The 25,278-nt window shown below is 54.0% G+C and overlaps 1 protein-coding gene across 5 annotated transcripts; it reads left to right on the plus strand.

Moving 5' to 3' along the window:
• Nucleotides 1-880: 880 nt before the first annotated feature.
• Nucleotides 881-9,021, plus strand: DLK1 (delta like non-canonical Notch ligand 1). 5 transcript variants are annotated; one of them, XM_070775734.1, is made up of 6 exons: nt 881-1,117; nt 2,300-2,363; nt 2,901-3,031; nt 5,855-5,996; nt 8,015-8,294; nt 8,448-9,021. In XM_070775734.1, the coding sequence occupies exons 1-6, from the start codon at nt 1,051-1,053 to the stop codon at nt 8,760-8,762; spliced, it is 999 nt and encodes a 332-aa protein (XP_070631835.1). In that variant the 5' UTR covers nt 881-1,050; the 3' UTR covers nt 8,763-9,021. The 5 variants fall into 5 exon arrangements, with proteins under 5 accessions (XP_070631835.1, XP_070631836.1, XP_070631837.1 ...); XM_070775735.1 differs by having other exon boundaries at nt 8,469-9,021; XM_070775736.1 differs by having other exon boundaries at nt 8,514-9,021.
• Nucleotides 9,022-25,278: the final 16,257 nt, after the last annotated feature.

Genomic DNA, 25,278 nt, shown 5'->3' on the forward strand with positions numbered 1-25,278 from the left:
CGTGTGAAAATCAGATGTATGAGAGCCTTCTGGCGGGACTAGGGCCTGATGGCGTGTGTGTGTGTGTACGTGATGGAACATGTGCCCAGGTGTCTGCATGTCACCAGGGTATTCGCGTGTCCAGGTGTCACGAGGCTGCACACGTGCCCTGTGCAGACGGCCTGGCACATGCTGAGGACGCCCGGGTTTCATAACTCTACGTCCTCTGCCTGTCTGCGTGCCTGTGACTGAGCAAGCTTGTGGCGGTCCGGCCATTTCTATGACGTGCGCGTGTGTTGCAGTGTCTGTGTGTGTCGCAGTGTCAGGGTTGCTGTATGTGCTCCCACAAGAGTGCCTGCAATTTCCCCCTGCGTGTTTATGGCTAGGAGAGTGGGTGCCCCAAGGCTTCTCCTAAGTGTTCTTCCCGCTGCGTGTGGGGTAGTGTGCGTTTCCCCGGTGTCTAGAGTGTGCGCTTGTGTGTTTCTGGGTGCGTGAACCATGCCATGCGTGCTCGGGACCTTGGCGATCAGTGCTCTGGTGTTTCTGTGCGTGCTTTTGTATTCCGAGCGCGTCTTCGCGTCTTCCTGGGGTCTGCGGCCCAGCCCAGGTTCGGCTACCGAGACTTGTTCCAAGCCGGCCCGTGTGTGCGCGCCCGTGTGCCGTCCTGTGGGGGCAACGTGTGCCCAACGCGCGCGGGGTACCTGTGCCCGTCTAGCCAAGAGTGGCCCGCGTGCGCGAGCGGGTTTCCGGGACACCGCAGTGGTGGGGGGCGGCCCCGCGAAAGGCGGGGGTCACAGGGACTGGCCGGCGCCGGCCCCGTGCGCACGAAGGCGGGGGCGAGGGGCGGGGGCCGCGGGGGGGCCGCGGTACGAAAAGGGCGGCGCGCGCGGCGGCGGCGGCAGCTCGGCGGCGGCAGCGGAGAGCGCAGCGCGCAGCCCGGTGCAGCCCTGGCTTTCCCCTCGCCGCGCGCCCGCGCCCCCTTTCGCGTCCGCAACCAGAAGCCCAGCGCGGCGCCCGGAGCAGGTCCCGCGCCCGCGCCGCTCCCGGGACCGCGCCCCCGGCCGCCCCGCGATGGCCGCGACCGCAGCCCTCCTGCCCGCCCTCTTGCTCCTGCTGGCTTTCGGCCGCAGTGCCCATGGTGAGCCCCCCGGCGGCCCGGCTCGCGCCCCCTCTGGGGAAGCCTGCGACGCCCCCCTGGCCGCCCTGTGCCCCGCGCGCCCCGTCCCGTGCGCCCCGACTCCCGCCCGTCCCGCCTAACCCTAAGCCCCGCGCCGTGCCTGCCTCGCCCCCCTGCCACCCTCGCATGCCAAGCCCGGCCCTGGGGTCCTGGGTGGGGGGCGCGGGGAGCGGGAGGGCTGTGGGACCCCCGGCCCCTTCCCGCCCCGCAGAAGTGGCGCTCGCAGGGGCCCGGTGCGCAGAGCGGAGGTATGGAGAAACGAGGTGATGCTGGGGAGCCCTCTGTGAAAACGCTCTGGGGTGCAACTTTGGGGGGGGTCTCTGCGTGTGCGCTCGGGAGCAGGCCTGTGGGGGCTATGGAGGGTGACTGCCGTCGTCGCCCCAGAGTCCCAGCCGGGAGCGCAGGCCGTGCCCCTCCCGCGTGGCGCTGGTCTAGGTGAGGGGCTGCGACACTCCTGTCTGCGGCGGCCATCTGTCCGTGACGCAGCATACCCCCTTCGCGCAGGGCCCTCCCCCCCCACTGCGCCAGTGTTTATGGGGGGGCTGTCTGAAAAGCTGCTGAGAGTTAAAATAAACGCACACAGTAGGTGCCTATTAAAGTGTTAGAATCTCTAAAGGGTGTCAGAATTGCAGTCTTGTCCGCAAAACCCTTGTTGGTCTTTTTAATACCAAGCGCCTGGGGTGGGGAGTTTGACCTGGGTGCCTGGCTTCGCTGGGATTAACCTTTGGAAAACTCAGACGCCTTACCTATGAGCCTTCCAGGTGGACCTGTCTGAGCTTTCCCGAGCTGAATACCTCAAAAATCTGTCCCCCGCCCCACCTTTAGCTCACTTTGTAAAATTGAGGGTTTGGCCCAGTCCCCCGGGGTCAAGCTCTTTTGGTTCGATGTCTCCCCATCCCTGCCCTGAAGGGCCTGACGTTTGTCGTTTCTCTGAGGGACGCTGGGTGTCTGACCGGGCCCCGGGAGCTAGGCAGTGTGCTGTGATGACCCCAGACCCGGGAGCAGCGGGGGCTTTCCCCTGGGTGGCTTTCGATGGCGTGCCTGACTGTGGGCCAGGCTGGTAGAGCCCCGGTGGGGAGGAGGCCGCCTTCCCGGCCTGTTGGGCCTCGTGCGGCGAATGGCGTAACCTTTCTTGTGCCCCAGGAGCTGAATGCTTCCCGGCCTGCCACCCTGAAAATGGATTCTGCGACGATGACAGTGTGTGCAGGTAATGGAGGGGCTCCCCAGAGGCAGCTCGTGGCAGGGACGAGTGGGGGGGGGCAAGGCAGAATTCTGGGGAGCTGTGACGCAGTCAGAAAAAGTGGGGGGCCCCTGGACTGCAGCAAACAGCGCCCTCGCCCACACAGAAAACCAACCATTGGGGGAGAAGGGTGGGGGAAGAGGACTGGGTGTCTGGGGATGGCGGGGGCGGGGGGGGGGACATGGTGCCACTGGCTCCTGTCTGTTTCCTCAGAGATGGGGGCGGGCAGGAGAGCCTTTTGCAGGGTGAGACCACTGCGGGCCACTGCGGCAAAAGGCAGCTCTTCCCCTGGCTCCTAGGGACCCCTCTGCCCGGCCCCTCAGCTCACCTCGAGTCTAAGCTTTCCCGCTCAGGTGACTGGCGTTGGTTTCCCGCGACCCACCGGCCTAGCACTGTGCAGAGACCCCCTCCCCGAGCGCTGTCAGTTCCACAGCAACTCCCTCTCCACTCTTGTCCCCCCCCACTCACATGCCCCCATCTTTCTCCCCCACCGACACCCCACAGGTGCCAGCCTGGCTGGCAGGGTCCCCTGTGTGACCAGTGCGTGACCTTTCCCGGCTGTGTGAACGGCCTCTGCGTGGAGCCATGGCAGTGCATCTGCAAGGACGGCTGGGACGGACACCTCTGTGACCTAGGTGGGCGCCTGCCCCTGCCCTCCCTGCCCCCAGCCACCTCCTCCCCGCCCAGTGCGGTGGCGGCTGCCTCCCCTCCCCCTGCGGCCTTCGCCCAGCACACCCAGCAGTCTGGATGGTAATGATCTGTTTATCCGCTTCCCACTGGTGCTGGGGGCTTCCCCACGGGGAGGGGGCACTTACTGCTGCTCCCCACTGCACCACCAGCGCCCAGCAGTGGGGAAGGCACTGGGGTGGGGGGTGGCGGGGGGGCTGCCTGTTGAATAAAGAGTCCCAAAAGGATCACGCCACCCAAAGCTGAGAGGGTGGGGACGGCAGAAATCTGTCCCGGGGGAGTGGGGGCACTGAAGCTCAAAGAGGGGAGGGTCACAGAGCCAAGATGCCAAGGAATCCACAGGTGAGGCTACTAAGGATGCTGCAGCACACACGCAAACACACGTGGAGAGGGTGCTGGGTGCTGAGCGCTGGGGCCAGCGGCTACCAGGTCAGGACCACTGGGACAGGGCTGGGGGCTGTGCTGGACGAGGCCAGGTGTAGGGGCTGGGGGGTGGCAGGTCGGGAAAGGCTGAGAAGTAGCTCGAGTGCAGATTGGTGTTATCTGTTGATTTCATTAATTTATGCCATCTTTGCCCTCCATTACCCTGAGAAGTGGACAGTTGGCTGTCGCTGCAGTTTCAGGCTGCAAAATGTTCAACCGAGCCCATTCTTGTTTGGCAAAACCTGCCCTGAAGCCCAGGCAGACCAGGGTCCTTGAGAAAATTCCCCTGGCAGTGTAGGCAGCTGCCATACGCCAGCGTCTGCAAAGTTTCCCAGGAGGGAAACTGAGGCTCAGGGAAGCAACTGGGTCTGCTCATGACTCTTAGGAAGTCAGGAGAACAGCCGGCTGGCTACCAAACTCCACCCTCTGCCTCCAAAATGTGTTCATTCTCATCGGGGGGCTAATGCTTTCCTTGGAGAAAAACCTAAGAACTGTAATGTTACCGTTCCGCGCAAAGCCATAGTGGGCTTTCAAGATCCCCCAGCATGTGGGTCTTTAAAGTGCCCTCCCCCACACCCGCACGAGGCAGGTTTTTCCCTATAGCTGACTTAGGCTCTGGCCAGCAGGGCTTGACTCCCTGCAAGAATCTCTGAGCTGTTTGGGGGACCCAAGGGGGTCCCGGAAAAACCACCATTGGGGATCAGGGCTTTTTAGCCCGGAGCCCCACTCTTTGTGATATCTAAGCCCGGGACCCAGACAAAAGGTCCCTCCCCACTGGGTCGACAAAAGCCTGGGGCGGCTGGGTCCAGAGGAAGCTGCCCTCCGGGTAGTTCCTGGCCTTCTCCCTTTTCACCCGTCTTTGAGGCTGTCACTGCCACAGCTGCTGCCCCAGCAGGCAAAGACCCCCCGCCGCTCTCCCCTTGTGGTGGCTTAATCCACCCGACTTTGGGGTTGGAGGCCCTGGAGGGAGGGGGAGAAGGTGAGCCGATCCTCGGCTCTCACTGCAGGAGAGGAGTGGGAGAGGAGTGGGTGGTCGATAGCTCTTGTGCTTACACGTAAGGTTCTCAGTGACAGGAGCCTGGCGCTCACGCCCAGGGCCTTCCCATAGTGATAAATCCCCTACGTTCCCCTTGTGACGGCCAGACTCCTCGTGTGAGCTCTGCACAGGCCCTCGCCTGGCGTGCGGGGCTTTTCCTTACTGACGGACAGCCATCCCCTCTCCCTGAGAGGATGCAGGGCTCTTGAAAAGAGCGAATCCATCTGCACGTGTGTGGCCACAGCCCCCGGGGACCCCCACCCAGAGCTGCCCCTCAGTCACCGCTGCGTCTCTGGCTGGCCCTGGCTCAGGCGGCAGCTCAGATGGTGGAAAAACCCAAGGGGAAGGGGGGACTCAGACATGGGCTGGGGAGAAGCCCTCCTTTTATAAGCAGGGAAAGTGAGGCATAGAGTCTGGGGTGGCAGGGTGGTGGGGGAGAGTTGCAGCTGGCTGAAGGTGGATGCAGAAAGGGTCTCTCTCCGGTCAGAGAGCCCCCGCCTCAGGCCCCCCTTTGTTCAACCCGTCCCTGCCTTGCTGAGCCCCGAATAATGAAGTGTGCGTGATGGGAGGTGTAAAAAGGCGGTGGAAATATACCAGTGTTCATGGAAACCCGTGCTGACAGGCGAGCCCTCAATAGCTCTCATTTCACCGCCTTCAAAAGATGCAACCTTTTTATCATAGACCCCCTTAGTTCAGAACCTGAGAGCAGACAGACCACCAGGAGACGAGGCAGTGCTGGGGTTCAATCAGGTTTCCTGATTCCCAACAGGGGGCTTTACATCTCATTTCCTCCCCCACCTCCCCACTCCCCTTTGATGGAACAGTATACAGGGGCAGGTGATGTATCTAACAGTTAGTTGGGCTGCACTCACCCCTCCACCTCCCGGGCACCATGGACCTCCTCAGACACTAGAAACTGGTCTGGAGCGTTAGGGGGAGGGGAGGGGTCTGCAGTGAAGGTCAGTGTTGCAGAACCCAAGAGGTGACCTGGTGCCGGAAAAAGGGCACAGCGGGCCTGGGTGAAATCTTGGTGAACGGCCGTGACTTTGTGTCCTCGGCCTCCAGAGTTGTTTACTTAGGTCAGGGTTCTGGGGGAGTCGCAGAGCTCCCTTACTGAGGACCCCGCTGGGTGACCTTGGACAGTGACCACAAGCAGAGAATCTGGGCTGCTCACACGGGCTCCCCGCCTTGACCAGAGGGAGGGGTGCCTCTCTCTCCTTGCCCCCACCCAGGATGCTCTCCTTCTAGCCTCCGTGCCCCCAACCCCGCCACCAACCTCATCTAATCTCCCTGGTTTTCTCTCCCCTCCCAGACATCCGGGCTTGCACCTCGACCCCCTGCGCCAACAACGGCACCTGCCTGAACCTCGATGACGGCCAGTACGAGTGCTCCTGCGCCCCCGGGTTCTCAGGAAAGGATTGTCAGGAAATGGATGGGCCCTGCGTGGTGAATGGGTGAGCATTCTCTCCCTGCAGATCTGATAAAACGCTGCTTTAGAGTCCCATTTCCACCCCTTAAAGACCCTTTCAGCCTAACCCAGGCGGACCTGTCGGCGGACAAAAGACCGAGGAAGTGCTCCTTCTGCAGCCTGCGGGGGGGCTGCCCCCGCGATGGGGTCTTTATGGGGGAGTGTGTCCTTTCCATCATTTTTTCCCAAACAATCCTGAAGGCGATTTCATATTCCCCTGATGTCCCCAAGTCCTGATGTGTGTGAATGACAGTAGATTGGGGACTGTGAACCCGAGCCCCAGCGGCATAATTTTCTAAAGGTGACGTAACGAGATCAGAGTTCGGCAGTGCCCGAGGCTGTTGGTGAAACCCGCTCTCCGTACCTTAGGGGCGGCTTTGGTTGGGGGAGGGGGTGGCAGGCTCTGCGTTTGGGTCTCCTGGGATGTACGTCTTAGGAGGTGGGGAGAGGGGGCTATGGCCAGCACAGGACAGGCGGGAGGGGAAGGGGGAGGGGGTCCGGCCCCCAGCCACCCTCATGGGGAGGGGCCACCAGGGCGTGGGCACGGCAGATGGACCGGTCCCTGGCCTCTCCGGTGCCCCCCTGAGCAGACTTCCCAGCAGCTCAGCCGTTCTGGTCCTCATCTGCTCAGCGGCACTGCCCTCCTCACCCCCCGAGGAGGGGGTTTAAACGGAGGCCAGGGAGGTCGGGCGAGAATTCAGGGCAGTCTCCAGTCCTGGGCCAGTGGCTGCAGGTGGGGGGACGCCCCTGTTTCATGAGGAAGCCGAAGTGTAAGTCCCTTCCAGGGAAGGGGCAGAGAGCCCCCAGAGCCACATGGGCCAGGAACCAGCATTCTTGCAGCATTCTAAAAATCAGCATTCCAGGGCTGATTCGTGTTGATGTGTGGCAGAAAACAGCAAAATCCTATAAAGTAATGATCCTTCAATTAAAAGTAAATATTAGGGGAAAAAAAGATCAGAGTTCAGGGTGAGGTCGGAGGACAGGGGTGACCACCGAGCTCCATTTCTGCTTCCTGGCAGGAAGGGGAAATACGGAGCAAGACCTTTAAAATATTTTGCTTTCCTCCCTAATAGACTTGAGCCCGTCTGTCAAAATAGAGCCTGGGGTCCTTGAAATTCCTCCAGAGCCCTGGCTCCTCTCACCCTCACCCTTGCAGCAGCAATGCTGATTCCTTGCGCTCCGAGCCCCTTTCTTCCCCGGAGTTTCGGCATTTATCAGATGACAAAGGGTCTGCTCGTTTAAAAGCACTTACATTAAATGCTCCGTGTGCTCCGCTTTGAGCAAACAGCTTCGGTCTGCAGGCTGCACTGGGGTGAATGAGCCACTATTAACCAGCCAGGCCCAGACGCTGCTCCTGCCTTGCAGACAGCGTGGATTTCTTTCACTCTGAGAGTCCCCAAGGGCTTCCCAGTACAATAGCCCGCAGGCGAACTCCACGGAAAATAAAATTAATAATAAGGGGCTGGGGGCGGCGGCGGTGGTGGTGGTGGGAGAGACTGAGGGATACCCTGCTTGGCTCCGCCTCTGTGGCCCAGGGGCGGAGCTAAGGGGAGGGTGGGCTGAAGCCCTGGGGTATCACTAACTTTGCCTCTCTCAGCCTCAGTTTCCCCACCTGTCCAGTGACTTAACCGTCATGCCTCTGGTTGGAGAGGTGACATAGAGGTGGGAGAGGAGATGGGCATCCTGGCACGGGAGGTCAGGCATGTTCCAGGTTGGCGGCGTGATGGGGGTGAGGTGCCCACCCCACCTCGGATGGCCCGGGAGCCCCTCACAGGCAGGGGCTCCCGGTGCCAGGCACCCACTCCCCACCCCTACCCCGGGGCCTCCCTGGCTGGCACTCCCTCAGCTCGAGCGTTCTGAGCACCTGCCCTTTGGTTGGGCCCCAGGAGGTTTGCGGTGTGGCACGAGGGGGGAGCAGGGCACCCCCCCCCGCCCCCCACCGCAGCCTTGCTGTCCTAGCCAAGCGCCCGAGGGCCCTTTACGCTGTGCCCTGTTGTGCTGCAGCTCGCCCTGCCAGCACGGAGGCAGCTGCGTGGACGATGAGGGCCGGGCCCCCCACGCTGTCTGCCTGTGCCCCCCTGGCTTCTCGGGCAACTTCTGCGAGATCGTGACCAACAGCTGCATCCCCAACCCGTGCGAGAACCAGGGCATCTGCACCGACATCGGGGGTGACTTCCGCTGCCGTTGCCCCGCCGGCTTCATGGACAAGACCTGCAGCCGCCCGGTGAACACCTGCACCAGCGAGCCGTGCCTCAACGGCGGCACCTGCCTGCAGCACTCCCAGGTGAGCTTCGAGTGTCTGTGCAAGCCCGCGTTCACCGGCCCCCGGTGTGGCCGGAAGCGCGCGGCGGGCCCCCAGCAGGTCACCCGTCTGCCCAGCGGTTACGGGCTGACCTACCGCCTGACCCCCGGGGTGCACGAGCTGCCGGTGCCGCAGCCCGAGCACCGCGTCCTGAAGGTGTCCATGAAGGAGCTCAACAAGAGCACTCCGCTCCTCTCCGAGGGACAGGCCATCTGCTTCACCATCCTGGGCGTGCTCACCAGCCTGGTGGTCCTGGGCACCATGGGCATCGTCTTCCTCAACAAGTGCGAGGCCTGGGTGTCCAATCTGCGCTACAACCACATGTTGCGCAAGAAGAAGAACCTGCTGCTGCACTACAACAGCGGGGAGGAGCTGGCCGTCAACATCGTCTTCCCGGAGAAGATCGACATGACCACCTTCACCAAGGAGGCCGGCGAGGAGGAGATCTGAGCAGCGCCCCACCGGCCCCCCCCTTCTCGGGGTCCCCGCAGAGCCCCCTGTCTCTCTGTGCGGTCTGTTCTTATCTTTGTGGTGGAATTTGCTCTCCTTTGTGTCAAATCTGGTGAACGCTACGCTCCCCTCTCCTGCCTTTGCGCTGCCGTGTGTGTGCAACCAACGTAATTGCCAGATGAATCCTCTTTCTCTCTTCTTAATGCATGATATAAAAAAATAATAATAACGATAATAATAATGAGAATTTCATCTTTAAGTGAGTAAGACAAATAAGTATGTTATTCTAAAATCTCAACCTAAAATCAAAAAAGACCAAAAAAAAACATGGCAACAGTACCAGGGCTCCGTGCCGACGCCCCCTCCAACCAGGGGTGGGGTCTCGGCCACAGGGTCCTCGTGAAACCGTTACGAGTGCTGTGCATGACCACCCACTGTGAAAAGGGCTAAAATCTCTTTCGTTCGTTAATTCTCACACACCACTCCCGACTCGCACTCATGTCAACACCGCAAAGCTTTCGATCTTCCCGATTGACTTGGGATTTTAGCAGAGTGCAGCGGCCGTGTGTCAGGCAGAGAGAGAGAGAGAGACAGCCCCGGGTTGGTTGCTGGGGGTGCTGGGACCCTGTCCCAGCCCTGCCACTCACTCGCTGTGTGATCCTTGGCGAGTCCCTTTCCCACCCTGGGCCACCTCCTCCCCCCCACCTCCAGGCGGGGGCTTGAACACCATGACCGTCAGGGTCCTCTCTTGCCCTCAACATCTGAATTAGGAACGAGGGAGTGATGAACCAAAACCGTGCCCCTAAAAAATTAGGATCTGATGAAGACTAAGTCTCATCCTGGGATCCGAAGGTTTTGGCCTATCCTGGATGTACACTTGATGTATTTGAAATGAATTTTGACTGCATTTCTCAAAGTGGGGAGCCTCCTGGCCCATTGCCCACCCGGAAACGGTCGCCCCCTTTGAGTCCCAGTGTGCAGTCTGGGGCTGACCCTTAGGCAGCCCCCTCCCCAACCTACCCACCTACTCAAGGCCCCAGCAACTGTGCCTGCCTCCGACCCTGTAGGTTAGAGATGTCCCCCAGCAATTTAAGTGCATCTTGAACCGCAAGTGCCCCGGTGTGTCTGAGCAGCAACACAACCCTCACCAAGGTTTTTCACAGGGTTTGGTGGAAATTATCGCTTGTGGGGCATTTTCTAGTTCTGTGGCCATAGAGGTACCAGAGCAGACCACAGCGTGGATTTCGTTTGTGTTGCTGAGTTAACCACCCTCAGATCCCCAAAGACCTAGCCAGCTTCTGAATGATAAACGTTGCCTTTTTTTTTTTTTAGAAAAAAGAGCATCTATCTTTTGTGCAAAAGTAGATGGGACAGAGTTCTGTTTAGCTTTCCAGCTCTCGGAGTTGGGCAGCTAAACAGCCCTTGGGTACCAGTTAGGAGTATTTTGTTTCTTGAATTATTAAGATAGGAATGTATATTCTTAGCTTATTGAGCATTATTACCTGCCTTGCTTACCTTGCTAAGCCACCGTCACCTACGCCGTCTCCGTTATTCGAATCACATGCATCCTCATGCGTCACCAACTGTCACATGACCACCAGCTCATCACCCGTCAGCCACCGGTTTACCGCCCCAAGCCCCTTGTCATCGTGTTTCACAGCCCGACCCTCATCTCCCCCAGGCTCCCCAGTTCTCACCTAAGACATTGTCCCCATCACTCCAGACTTCGTCATCTCCAGCCCAAGCCACCCTTACAGTCCCAAGCCCTCCCCCGGCGACCACCTCCCACCCTCGCCCCAAGCCGTCAGCCTTGCACCCTCGCCCCTCCTTGTCCCCGCTCCCAAGTCCTCTCCCGCCCCCAGCTCAAGTTACTGCCCCCACCCCTCCCCTCCCTGGCCCTCACCCCCAGTCTCTAACAGCCCTCACCCCAACCCCCTCTACCTACCCCCCACCCAAGTCATTGGAGTCACCATCTCATCTCATTTTAAGTTTGTTTTAAGAGATAAAATTTAAAAAAAGACAAAAAAAAAGAACTGTTGGCTTGGTTGGGTGGGGGTCTGGCACCCCCGCCCAGCCTCTCTCTCACGTGAGACCCCCTGATCGAGTCAGCTGACGGTTCTGATTCTCAGTCTCCCCTCGCGCCAAATTCTAAGATTGGACACAGCAATCAAATTTCTCTACTCCACGCTTTCGACCTCCGTGTTGTAGAGAACAGCCACGTCTCCTGACGACAAGGAAAAGACCCTCGCCCCCACCCCACCCACTGCCTATCCTTGACCAGTTCCTCACCCATTCATCCTTCATCCACCATCCATTCAATCCGGAAGCATTTCCAAGCACCTGCTGAGTGCAAGGCGGTGTGCAGGGAGCTGAGGACGCAGGATGAGGGGCCCTCTGGGAGGGGCGTGGACACACAGGAGTCCCCAGGGAGCCTAGCGCAGTGCAGGTAAAGCAACGTGGGAGGGGAGACGCCTCCCTCGCAGCCTGACCATCTCACTTGCCCACGTGACAGATCCTCTCTTACCAGCACTCGATGAGGCCGCCCCACCCAAATTCCACAGCGCCTCTAACACACATCCCGCAAGATCAGAACCAAGTCAGCAGCCTCGCCACGGTCTTCACGTCATGCAGAAATTGGTCCATTCCATCCGCTATGGGGTAACCAGATTCTGCTGAGAGTGTTGGGATCCTTGACTGCCCATCCACACCTCGTGTGTGTTTGGAGTAGTGTGTAGTTTACGCCAATCCCGGGGAAGCTCAAAGACAGCCATCAGAGACATGTCCCTAGCGTGGTCCCCAACCTGGGGGAGGAGCAGGCGTGATGATCTTGTAACTGAAAAATTTCAAACATGTCAATGATGAGCTCTTTTTAGCTTCCCCGTCTCTGCACCAGACATGCAAAAAAAGTTTTGTTTATTGAAAAAATAAACAAAAACCAAGGGCTACCTCATGTGTTTCTCCAGTTTATTGTGCGCCGGGCTATACACGTCCTTCCCCGCTGGTGGTCTCTGACCTGGACAAGAGGAGTCAGTCTTTGGTGGGCCCTGCTCTGGCCCCATCCAGCCCTTCCCATGCTGCGGAGGAGGCCAGAGGCCTCCCAGCCCACCCTCTGGGGTCTGGAGCCCAGGAATTTCCTCCCCAGTGGTCCCACCTCCAGGGCCCTTGGGGGCCTCTTCCTGGGTTTGATGGCTAGCTGTTTACGGGCGGTGTGGATGGAGCTGGGGCCTGAGGAGTGAGGGATTCCACATGGGAACGCTCAAGTCCCCTCGAAACAGCTGAGGGCTGGCTCTCCCTGGCTACCGCATTCCAGCAAAGAACTCCAGAGGGTCTGAAAATCCCATGCTGACCCTAGGCCTTCCAGGACTTAGGGAAAGTAGGATTGCCCAGGGGAGGGAGCAGAATAGATTTGAAGGACACTTGGGGGCTTTCCTGGTGGCCCAGATGGTAAAGAATCTGCCTGCAATTGCAGGAGACCTCGGTTCAATCCCTGGATGGCGAAGATCCCCTGGAGAAGGGCACGGATGCCCACTGCAGTCTTCTTGCCTGGAGAATCCCATGGACAGAGGAGCCTGGTGGGCTACAGTCCATGGGGTCGCAAAGCGCCGACATGGCCGAGTGACTCACGCTCTGGAAGCTTTTAAACGTTGGCGCATCGGTCTGTTGGCCCCAAGTGTTCCTATGACCTGGGCCCCACTCATGACCAGGGGGATTTGCCTTTCCTCTGGTCCCAGGCCTCAAGTCGCAAGCGTGTCCACTCAGGTCACTAAAACCACCCACAAGAGATTTTAGAGGTGAAGTGTCCACCCGAGAGGGGTCGGCCAGAGTCCCCCTCAGGGGCACAGGAGACTCAGTCAACTGCCTTATCCTAACTGGCCTGGCAGATGGCCTTGGGGTGAGGTCTTCCTTTCCACACCCTCTCTGGGTCTCTCCTCCACCAGGTCCTTGCCTCCACCCACCCAGCTGCCCCGCCCGGCCGCTGGGCATCCCCGAGGGTCCTCCTGGCTTGGTCTCACCTCTCCCCTCCATGCTGCATGGGTCTCCTGTCTGTCCACCTCCCATTCAGCCGGGCAGGGGGCGCTGGGTGTCTCGACTTTGCAGGAACACACAAGCGGGACGGCTAGGGCCGTGTAAACTCAGAGACGGATGCCATTCCAAGAACCATTAAAAAAAAAAAAAAAAAAAGGATGATAATGTTGAGACGACAAACCTAGACGCTTCTATGAAAGGGATTTTTCTGGGAAAATAGTAATGATCACAATTCCTCAGTTTTGCCAGCAGGAACGACGCTGGGAGAAGACCCCAAAGTGGCCCAGCTCTGTTCCCTGACTTGGGGTGCAGCACATTGGACCCTTTGATGGAGCAGGTCAGGCCCACAATAGAGATGATCCTAGAGCAAAAAAAAAAAAAAAGGATGAAGATCTTTTCATTCTTCAAAGCTAAGAGAATCCCAGTGCTAAAGCCTCACCAAGTTAACACTGCTGAGTAGAGGAACAAAATCTTTAATATAATAACAAAACAAGTAAATATATTTTTTAATAAAACTCATGATCAAGTAGAGCGCTTTCTGGAAAAACAAGTCGGGTTTCATGGTAATAAATGTATCCGTAGATAGTGAACGCCGGAGTGTCCAGGAGGGAGGAAACCGTGATGGATGACCAGAGTGGCTGTGAGCCAAGCTGGGGGTCAGGCAGGTGACCTGGGAAGAGAAGCCAGCCAGCCTGCGGGACCGGCCCCCTCCCGCAGGGCTGCGGTGGCTGATGAGCTGGCTCCGCAGGGACGAGAGGGGCCTGGGGTACCATCAGGGGAAGGGACTGCGTTGCTGTAGCGGGTGGGGTGTGGGCTCAGCGCCGGGTGGTCCTGGCTGTGGGGGCCTGAGGATGGGGGAGCCCCAGTGGCGGGGTGGGTGGGGGTCCTGGCCAGGAGGGATGATTGCCCTGGGGGGCCTCTGCAGGGTGTCCTAGGCTCGGGCAGCTGGCCAAGGAAAATATCCTGTGGGCTCCAAGGGGAGGAAGAGACAGGATCTGCACATCCCTGCAGACGGGCGGGGGCTTCCTGCAGGAGACGGAGGAGGTGGGCTCCAGGGGCCCAGAGCAGGGTCCCAGCACCCAGTTCCCCACAGCATCCAGCCCCTGGGTCTGGGAAATGTCCGTTAAGCCACTTAGAATCGATAAGACGCCTCTGATGTGGCCCTGGGACGGCCTTTCCTTCAGCGCCTCTCTCCTGCTACTGAAGAAGAAAGCGTTGGCCTGCGTATCACCCTTGCGAGACCCTCCTCACGGAGCTCTTGGGAAGAAGGAGGGGGAAAGCCAGCCCCAGGCCCCAGCCTGGGGAAAGAAACTCCCAGCTAACTCCAACCCACTGAGGGCGCGGCCCTGCTCCGTGTATCCCTCCAGACGCTGCGCTCTGTGACCACGGCAAAGAGACAAGAGTGGACCAAATCGCAACTTAAAATATAGGCCAAAAAACACATCAGTTCAATAGATGCCAGAAGGAAATCGACAAAATAGATCTTTGATTAAAAAAAAAGCCAACTAGGAAAAAAAATGCATATCTCCTTAATGTCATCAAGAGCTTCTGTCTTAAACAATGTTCAGTGTCCTAGGGCTCAAGGAAACCCAAGGGCAGGTGAAGTCATGCTTTTTGCAGCAGGAAGAGGCCCTGGCTTTAGAGTCAGAGGGGCCTGGCTTTAACCTTGGTGTCCTTGGGGCCACCTACTATCTGTATGTCTACTTCCTTACATGTGAAGGAAGTGCTGGCCACCAGAACAAAATACCATAAATACCATAGACCTGGCGCTTTAAACAACAGACAGTTATCGTTTATTTCTCATGGTTCTGGGACTGGGAAGAGATCAGAGTGTCAGCATGATAGGATTCTGGTGAAGGCTTGCAGATGGCCATGTCCTTGCTGTGTTCTCACATGGGGGGGTGAGGGAGAGAGGCAGAGAGATGGAGACAGAGAAAGAAGAGCAAGACCCAGCTCTTTGGTGTCTTCTTAGGCGGCCACTGACCCCGTATGAGGCATGTAGAGATACATATAAGGCTTCCCAGGCGGTGCTAGTGGTAAAGAATCTGCCTGCTGACGCAGAAGACATAAGGGATGTGGGTTCAATCCCTGGCTGGGGATGATTCCCCAGAGGAGGGCATGGCAAACCCCTCCATATTCCTGCTTGGAGAGTCCCATGGACAGAGGAGCCTGGCAGGCTATAGCTCATAGGGATGCAAAGAAGGACATTAATGAAGCAACTTAGCATGCATATATGTGTGTGTGTGTGTGTGTACTGGTCTGAGTAGTTAAGTCCAGTGTTACAAGCATACTAATTATCCCCAAAATTAATTTATAAGTTTAAAGCTATTTATTAACATTAGAGCCATTAGACACTCTACTTTTAAGGTTTATCCTTCAAAAAGTGAAACGGTAAAAATAATCTAAAAAATTTTAAAGGAACAAGTTGCATCAACAAATGTTAAAACCAAAAATGATAAGAGTAAAAATAGTGTGTCTTGTATGAAACAGACACATAATATTGGTGTGATGAATAGAGGATTAAAGCAATGCGTGCATGGATGATATAGCTTTGAAAGAATCTAATCTCCACCTCACTATCTTACTTACAAACATGGAAACAGATCAAAAGAATAACTAGCCTGAAGTTTTCAACTTTGCCCCTCAGGAGACATAAAGCAATGTCTTGAGGCCATGTTCACTGTCAAAAGTGGACTGACGCAGCTGGCCCCTAACGGGCAGCCACCAGGAATGCTGCTAGACAGCGATCAAAGCCAGGGAAGCCCCCACAACAAGAACTGTCTGGTCCCAAACGTCAGTGCTGCCCAGGTTGGGAAATGATGCCTAAGATGGTAGGGCAGGAAGGGGACTCACCAACAATAACACGTGACCGTGTCTACAGAGGTAACACTGTGCTAAGGACGGTATTCCACACCCCCCAGCTTTACTGAGACACAGCTGACATAGAACACTGTGTAAGTTCAACGTGTATAATGGGATAATTTGATATCCCTTTACTTTGGAAAATGATGACCCCAGTACAGTTAGTTAACACATCCTTCTCCTCACATAATTGCCATTTTTGGCTGTTGTTGTAATAGGAACATTGAAAGTTTCCTCTCAGCAAGTATCAGCTACACAATGCTGTCTGTGAACTACAGTCACCATCTGTGCATCAGCGGTTTTGGAGTTTAGTCACCAAGTCGTATCTGACTCTTGCGATTCCGTGAACTATAGCCTGCCAGGTTCTTCTGTCCATGGGATTTTTCCAGGCAAGAATACTGGAGTGGGTTGCCATTTCCTTCTGCAGTGGATCTTCCCTATCCGGGGACCCCACCCAGGTCTCCTGCTGTGCACGCAGATTCTTTACCGACTGAGCTAGATCCCAAGAACATATTTGTCTTGTAATTAGAAGTTTGTACCCTTTGGCCACCATTTCCTCACTTCCCGCACCCCTCAGCCCCTGGAAACCAGCAATCAAGTCTGTTTCTATGAGGTCAGCTTTTTCAGGTTTCATATATACAAGTCATACAGTATCTGTCTTTTTCTTACTTCATTTAACCTAATGTCCTTAAGATTCATCTATGTTTTCACAAGTGGGAGAGCTTCCTTCTTTTAATGGCTGAATAATATTCCATCATGTGTGTTTGTGTACACACACATATATAAACATCTTCTTCATCCATTCATCCTTTGGTGGACACTTAGGTTATTTCCGTGTTTTGACTATTGTAAATAATCCTGCAGTGAATGTGTGAGTGCTAGTTGCTCAGTCGTATCTGACTCTTTGTGACCCCATAGACTGTAGCCCGCCAGGCTCCTCTGTCCATGGGATTCTCTGGCAAGAATACTGGAGTGGGTTGCCATGTCCTTCACCAGTTATCTTTTTCAGAGAATGATTTCATTTCCTTTGGATATATATCCAGATATGGGATTTCTGAATCATGTTCTTTTTTTTTTTTTTTTTCAATTTTTTGAGAAACCCCTATGTAGTTCTCCATAGTGTCTGCACCAATTTACATTCCCACCCATGGCGCACAGGATTCCCCTTTCTCCACATCCTCACCACATTTGCTATCTCTTATCTCTTTGATAATAAGTGTGAAGTACGGTAATATCATCATCTCATGTAACCCACTCAACAACCCAAGAGGTAGATAATATTATCTTCCAGTGCTACAGATAATGAAATCCAGGCTCAAAGAGGTAAAAACACGTGCCCCAGATCCTCTGGCTGGAGAGGGGTTGAGCTAAACCCAGCTGCTGCTGCTGCTGCTAAGTCACTTCAGTTGTGTCCGACTCTGTGCGACCCCATAGACGGCAGCCTACCAGGCTCCCCGTCCCTGGGATTCTCCAGGCAAGAACACTGGAGTGGGTTGCCATTTTCTTCTCCAATGCATGAAAGTGAAAAGTGAAAGTGAAGTCCCTCAGTCGTGTCCGACTCGTCGCGACCCCATGGACTGCAGCCTACGAGGCTCCTCCGTCCATGGATTTTCCAGGCAAGAGTAGTGGCTAACCCCAGCATCAGCTCTCTAAACATTTATGCCAATTTTCTTTCCACTACCCAATCCTCCCTTATATTTTGAAAAATAATGTATTCCCAATTTTCTTAGTGTTAGCAACTGTGTTCCCTGGAAGTTTCTGGGAGACAGGCAATCTCAGTCCATCATTCCTGGAGCGCATCAGGAAGACTCTTGAGCAGAATGAGCTCCCAGGCTTTGTCATTTCAGGATGGAGCATCTCTGCTTATCTCCTTGTCCACTCACTCACCAACTACGGGATAACTCATCTGCCTCTGATGTCTCCTCCTGAGCCCCGCTCCCCCGCCACCTAGTAACATCCAGATGTCACTCTGCAAGTTGTAGATAAGAAGGGAATCAGTATGGTTTGCTGTCACTATTATCAATCAGAACAATACCGAACTAGTCCTAATGCTAAGGCACTCTATTCAGCCCTTCATTTTTTAAAAGAAACTTTATTGGAGTATAGTAGATTTCCAATGTTGCATTAGAACCTGAAGCTAACACAACATTGTAAGGCAGAGTACATCATGGGAAATGCCTGGCTGGAGGAATCACAAGCTGGAATCAAGACTGTCAGGAGAAATAGCAACACCCTCAGATGTGCAGATGATACCACTCTAATGGCAGAAAGGGAAGAGGAACTAAAGAATCTCCTGATGAAGGGGAAAGAGGAGAGTGAGACAGGTGACTTGAAACTCAACATTCAAAAAACTAAGATGGCATCCAATTCCATCACTTCACGATACACAGAAGGGGAAACAGTGACAGATTTTGTTTTCTTGGGCTCCAAAATCACTGCGGATGGTGACTGCAGCCATGAAATTAAAAGACACTTGCTCCTTGGAAGAAAAGCTACTACCAACATAGAGTATTAAAAGGCAGACTTTTGCCAACATAAGTCTGTATAGTCCTAGTTATTGTTTTTCCAGTGGTCATGTACAGATGGGCGAGTTGGACCATAAAAAAAGCTGAGTGTCATAAAACTGGTGCTTTCAAAATGTGGTGCTACAGACTTTTGAGAATCCCTTGAATAGCAAGGCGATCAAACCAGTCAATCCTAAAGGAAATCAACCCTGAATATTCATTGGAAGGACTGTTGCTGAAGCTCCAATACTTCGCCCAGTTGATGCAAGGAGCCAACTCACTGGAAAGGACCCTGATACTGGGAAGGTTGAGGGCAGGAGGAGAAGGGGGCGACAGAGGTTAATGGCTAGATAGCATCACTGACTCAATGGACAGGAATCTGAGCAAACTCCAGGATCTAGTAGAGGACAGAGGAGCCTGGCGTGCTTCAGGCCACGGGGTCACAATGAGTTGGACATGACTTAGCAACTGAAAAATAACTATATATATATATAATATATATATATATTCATTTTTTCCAGATTCTTTTCCCATATAGGTTATTACAGAATATTGAGTAGAGTTCCCTGCATTATACAGTTAAAGTGAAAGTCCCTCAGTTGTTTCCAACTCTTTGCTACCCCATAAACTATACCATCCATGGAATTCTCCAGACCAGAATACTGGAGTGGGTAGCCTTTCCCTTCTCCAGGGGATCTTCCCAACCCAGGGATCAAACCCAGGTATCCCACATTGCAGGGAGATTCTTTACCAGCTGAGCCCCAAGGGAAGCCCAAGAATACTGGAGTGGGTAGCCTTTCCCTTCTCCAGTGAATCTTCCTGACCCAGGAATCAAACTGGGGTCTCCTGCCTTTCAGGTGGATTCTTTACCAACTGAGCTATCAGGGAAGCCCTGTAGTTAGTCATTTACTTGTTAGTTACTTATTTTTAATATAGTAACTTTTGTATGTTAATCCCTATCTCCTAATTTATCACTTTGCCCCCACATTTCCACTTTGGTAACCATAAGTTTGATTTCAAGATCTGTGATTCTGTTTCTCTTTTGTAAATAAGATCATCTGTAGTATCATTTTTAAAAAACTAGATTCCATTTACAAGTGAGATTATGTGGTGTTTGTCTTTCTCTGTCTGTACTTCAGTTAGTATGATCATCTGTAGGTCCATCCATGTCACTGCCAAAGCCTTTCGTTTTTATCTTCTCAGACTGTTCAGGGACTCCTGGACACTGGCTCTGAATTAATACTAATTTCTCTGGACCAAAGCATTATTGTGGTTCACCAGTCAGAGCATTGGAAGTCAGATGGACAGTGAAGCCTTGCTGAGGTCTGTCCCACTGTGGGTTTCTGAACCCACCCTGTGGTTATCTCCTCACCTGGAGTTCATAATGAAAATAGACACCCTCAACCACAGAAGGCCCACGCTGAGTATCTGATTCATGGAGGGGTGGCTCTGATGGTAGGAAAGACAAAACAGAAGCCGCTGGAAACACGTGTTTCTATGAAAATCGTGCACCAAGAGTAACACGGTGTCCTCGGAGGGCCTGCTCGAGATCAGTGCCACCATAAGAGGCGTGAGAGATACAGAATTCCTCCAATACTTCCTTTTGACTCCTTTATTTGGTCTGAGAAGAAATAGATGGATCTAGAAGAAAGAGAGTAAATTACTATAAATGAATCAAGTGGTGAGTCTGATCTGCAGCTGTTTTCTAGCTGTGGCTTCATAGCTGGAGCGAATCTGCACGTCACCTGCTGACACCTGCTATGCAGCCAGTGTGCCAGCACATGCTTCTTTCTTTAAACCTGCGAGGAAACCTACCAACCTGTTGGCAAGGCCAGCAATACGTTACTGCTGCCCTTCCCGGGGCCTGTCAATTCTCCAGCACTTTCATAATCGACTCCGCAGGGATTTTGCTTGTCTTTCCCTTACCAGGACACCACGCGGTTCATCACACTGATGGTATTACACTGATTGGACCTGGCGAGCTGGGAAAATGCCTGCAGCCAGAGAGTGGGAAATAAACCCCACAAAATTCAGGGCTCCTCCACCTCAGTGGAAAATTCTAGATGCTCAGTAATTTGGGGGGGGCATGTGGATATATACTTTCCAAGGTGAAGGACAAGTTGCTTCATCTGCCACCTCCTATCACTATGAAAGAGACATGGACTTCCCTGGTGTCCAGTGGTTAAGCATGTACCTGCCAATGCAGGAGACACAGGTTTGATTCCTGGTCCGGGAAGATCTCATGCCAGGGGGAAGCTAAGCCCATGTGCTGTGACTACCGAAGCCACGTGCCCCAGAGCCAGCACTCTGCAACAAGAGAAGCCACCACGATGAGAAGCCCACACCCCGCAGCGAAGAGTAGCCCCTGCTCGCTGCAACTAGAGAAAGCCCCCACACAGCGGCAAAGCCCCAGAGAAATAGAAAACACATCATAAGGAATTTAATTTAAAAAAGGAACACAATGTCTAGTGCATCTTTTTGGATTTTGGAGACAACATATACCCTATATATATATATATATGTGTGTGTGTGTGTTTTACTGAGAGACCTGAAAATCTGCTGGTTTTGAGCGGGGGCCCAGAATGAGAGCCCAGGCTGCCATCCAAGCAGCTCTGCCTTTTGGGCCACATGATCCAGAGAGTCCAAGTGTGCTGGAAGTGTCAGTGGCATAGAGGATGCTGTTTGGAGCCTCTGGCAGCCCGTCTGAGGTGAACCCCAGTGCAGACCACTAGAATATTGGAGCCAGTTCCTGCTCTTCTGTGGCTGGCTGCTCTCCATCTGAGAGTAGCTGAGAAACCGTTTTTGACTTGCCCGTGGGCTATTTGTAGAGGCTGAACTCTGTCCTGAGGGCGGCCAAGTGGCCCTTTGTGGACTAGGTGTGTGCTGACGCCCAAAACCTTGCTCAGGGCCACACAGCGGCACCTCCTCTTCAGACAGAAGCGGCATTCTCCTTCAGATTGAAGTGGAGCCCATCAGTTCAGGCTCAAGCAAGATCTTAAGGCAAAAGTGAATCCGAGGGGAACGTGATCGTGAGACCCACGGCCCCCAGTCTCTGCCTTTTCTCTGTCATGGGGAGAAAGCTTCGTGGGGAGTTCCCATAAACTCCCAGCTAAGTGGGGAAGAAAAACTTCCACTCTGGTTTATAGACAGCTCTGCATTAGATAAAGGTACCACACTGGATAACTGCAGGACTATAGTCCTACTCTGGGACAGCCTTGAGGGTCAGTGATGCAGGGAGAATCCTACCAATGGACCAAATTTTGATAGTTCATTTTGTCTGAAAGGAGATATGGCCAGAGACCTATGGGCCTATGTTGATGGATGGACTACGGCTAATGGTTTGGCTGGGTGGTCAGAGTATTGTAAGAAATACAGTCACAAAATTGGTGATGAGAAGGTTTGAGGGAGAGATCAGTGGCTAGACCCCTGCAAATGGGCCCAGAGTGTGAAGGTATTTGTGTCCCATGGGAATTGTCACCAAGGTTTCCGAAGGGTGACCTCGTTAGAGGGAGGTTGAGTTAACCAGGTAGCTAGCCTGTTCTGTGGATATTGGATAGTTCTCGTGCTCAACCACACTGGCATTCTCACTTGGGCTCAGGAACAAGCAGCTTTGTTAGAAGCTTCTGCGTGGCCCCAGCACCCCTCATGTCCATGCTCCAAGGCAGGTCACCTCCAGCCTCTGGTGGGGGTCTGATTTGCCAACAGCAGGGCCCAGCACTGGGTCCTGATACAGCGTTGTTCCCCAGGGTAGGGGTGAGGGCATCTGGGAGCAGAGTGATTACATTAGACCCCTTCCTTCCAGAGCAGGGAGCACCGTGTTCTTACTGGAACAGTTATTTATTTGGATGTGAATTTGCCTTTCCTGCCCTCAATGCCTCTGCCAGAACTAGCATCCATGGATCTACAGAACACACACTTTTATCACTGACACAACAGAGATTCTACTGAGCAGGATGTCGAGACTGTCACTGGCCCCTTGAATTCCTCATGGTGCTGAATCAGCAAGCAAAGAAGGTGACTGGACTGGCTGGAGCGATTGATGCTGACTATCGAGGAGAAAGTGGGTTGCCACCACACGTTTGGGGAAATGTGGGATGCAGAAGGTCACCTTGCGATTTCTTATTACTCCCAGGTCCTGTGATTAAAATCAACGAAAAGCTTTGCTGTTGTTGTTGTTCAATTAGTCGCGTCCAACTCTCGGCACTCCATGGACTGCAGCACAACAGACCTCCCTCTCCTTTACCAGCTTCTGGAGTTTGCTCAAACTCACGTCCATTGAGCCGATGATGCCGTCCAACCATCTCAGCCTCTGCCACCCGCTTATCCTTCCGCCTTCAATCTTTCCCAGATTAGGGTCTTCTCTAATGAGTCAGTTCTTTGCATCAGGTGGCCAAAGTATTGGAGCTTCAGCTTCAGCATCAGTCCTTCCAAGGAATATTCAGGATTGATTTCCTTTAGGATTGACTGGTGTGATCTCCTTGCAGACCAGAGGACTCTCAAGTGTCTTCTCCATCACCACAGTTTGTAAGCATCAGTTCTTCAGCACTCTGCTTTCCTTATGGTCCAACTCTTACATCCATGCATGACTACTGGAAGAGCCATAGCTTTGACAATTCCAACCTTTGTTGGCAAAGTGATGCTTCTGTTTTTTAATATGCTGTCTAGGTTTGTCATAGCTTTTCTTCCAATGATTCAATTCAGGTAGAGCCTCCAGTAGCCCAGACGCTCCACACATAAATGCTTGGGCCGCTCTGCAAGGCAAAGAGCCACGAGTAGTTGAAGGGTTTGCTAAAGGCAACGGAAATATGAAGCAGGCGTGGGAAGAAGGCAGTTATAAACATCAGTTACAATGATGGAGCCTGTTGTAGGAATGACTGTAAGAATTATGAGTAATTCTTCCTTCTTTTAAATATGTCCATGTATTTATATGCTCATTATTTCTGCTTTCTTCTAGTCTCTCATGTCCTTATCATCTAGCTTAAGACGTGGCACTAGTCCAACTTCCTATCTCAATATTTAAGTTGCAGGACTTAAGAGGAGGCCCATCCCCGAGTGATGGCCGGACGTGTGTGTTTAGCTTCGTGGGGAAGGTCTGGGATTTTGCAGGATGCTTATATCACCAGCTTCACAGGCAATGAGGAGTGACCTCAGTCTGTTTATCCTTGTGGGGTTCCAGCTCGGCTTATGGATTTTTGATCCCCTACCCTCCTCTCTTTCCTCTTATCTCCCCACTGCCGGCCCTGTGTTCTTCCAGCTCCAGTATCAGAAAGTCTGCAGAGACTGCTTACCAGGCCCCACAGTTGTGCAAGGTCAGAGCTGCCCTCCTCCCCGCTTTCTGCCCCTTCCCTTGGAGTGGTTCAACTCTTAGGACTGAACCCAAGAGTTTTACCCTCATTCAGTAGGCCTATGGGTCATAGACTTCTCTGAGGGCAGTGCCCCGTGTGGAGAATGCACCCTGCTCAATCCATGGTCTGAAGGTGTTTCCAACTCAGGTGCTCTAGAAGTCACTGGCAAAGTCCCCAGAGGTCCCAGCCTTGTGCAATCATGATTTTTCATCGTTTTAGATATTGCCGTTCAAAAACGGTGCAATTACCTGTTCATGGAACAGTTGCCCTCATTTTTTAACATCTGTCATTTAGGCTTTTGTTTTGTTTTGTTTGGTTTTGTTTTCTGCCACCCCTCTCTCCTTACCAGCTGCGAGGAAAATGGAGAGGGGAGAATTGATTCATGATAAATGCTGGGCTTAATTGTGTACGATTAAATCAAGAGTGAAATACCAATTGTTGCAGGTTGGATTCCCCTGGAAATATACCCTAAGGAGATTTATGAAGGGGAGATTTGTTGAGAAACGTTCACGAGATTGACACCCGTGGCTCACGGTGGTGGTGGCGGTGGGGAGAATCAATGAGCCAGGAGTGGACGGTGGGGTGGGATGGGGTGGGTTGTCAAGTGGCCGTGAGGGCTTCAGATAATCCTGTGTGGGGTTTGGGAGCTGTGATGGCTCTTCAGCCTTGGCCCACATTGGGAATGCCCTGATGGTGCGATGGTTAAGACTTCACACTTTCACTGCTGAGGGCCCAGGTTCAATCCCTGGTCGGGAACTAAGATCCCACAAGCCACGTGATGTGGCCAAAAGTTAAAAAAAAACAAAAAACAAACATTGTCCCACAATGGGGAAAGGAAGCTAGGTCATTTTACCCCTGTATAGACCAGCCATTGGAAATAGATTGCCCCAGGAAGAGGGCTTTGATTTTGGGCGAGGCCCTCTGCAGACAAGGCCAACGCTAGGAGTACGGGGTTGGGACTCAGCAGGGTGCTGTCAGCTGCAGCCCTCCCAGGCCCTGAGCCTAGCTGAAACAGTCCAGCCCTGGTGCACCTGGCTCCCACGTGCTCCATGTAACTCCTGAGAGCGACTCCTCCAGGACCGAGAGGCCTCTTTCCCTGAGGAAACCTCACAGGAGGAACGTCATGGGCTCAACCTACTGCCCGGAAAGTGCAGCTGATCTTGAGGCCACGCCTGCCACTCAGTGAGTGTCTCTGGCTTTTTGCTACCCAGTCTGGAGTCCTCTTGTTGTTGCAGGAAGGTGGTACCGCCCACGGTGTAGGTGGCACACAGGGAGGGGAACACGGCCCTCAGTCCTTAGAAATCTGAAACCTTGCTCACCACGCACTGCTCAGGCCATGGTTCTGCGCTGGTCCATCCACCACCAAACTGGGCAGAGGTCTACTGAGAAGGGAAAATCACCGGGGTGCCTAGACTGCTCCCTCCTGTCCCCATCATTTCACCAAAGCCCCGTTTCCTCCTCCTTATCAGCGTCAGTTTCTCCTGCAATGTGGTGATGCCTTTCCTTGTCTACAGCTCTCTGTTCACAGAGAGCTGGACACTACTGGGCAGTGACTGAAAAGTTTAGCGGGGGCAGCCGCAGAAGGAAGACCCCGGTGAAGCCTGTCTCTGGAGAAGCAAGGAGAAGATTGGACACTGTGGTCCAAACAACCATCTCAGAAACCCTGGAAATTAGCCAGAGGCCTTTGACAAATTGAATGATGTTGATTCCAGAGAAGCTACTTAACCTTGGTTGACAATGGGGGGAATCTGTGCCACGTTAGCCAGACTGCTCCCATCT

This window comes from Bos indicus, chromosome 21 (genome assembly GCF_029378745.1).
Source record: "Bos indicus isolate NIAB-ARS_2022 breed Sahiwal x Tharparkar chromosome 21, NIAB-ARS_B.indTharparkar_mat_pri_1.0, whole genome shotgun sequence".
NCBI classification, from domain to species: Eukaryota; Metazoa; Chordata; class Mammalia; order Artiodactyla; family Bovidae; genus Bos; species Bos indicus.

Bases quoted from the DNA above. Each gene is read 5' to 3' on its own strand.
- DLK1 (XM_070775733.1), top strand. From the start codon at position 1,051: ATGGCCGCGACCGCAGCCCTCCTGCCCGCCCTCTTGCTCCTGCTGGCT. The intron at 1,118-2,299 runs GTGAGCCCCCCG...CTTGTGCCCCAG, and splicing joins TTTCGGCCGCAGTGCCCATG to GAGCTGAATGCTTCCCGGCC. The intron at 5,997-8,014 runs GTGAGCATTCTC...GTTGTGCTGCAG, and splicing joins GGGCCCTGCGTGGTGAATGG to CTCGCCCTGCCAGCACGGAG.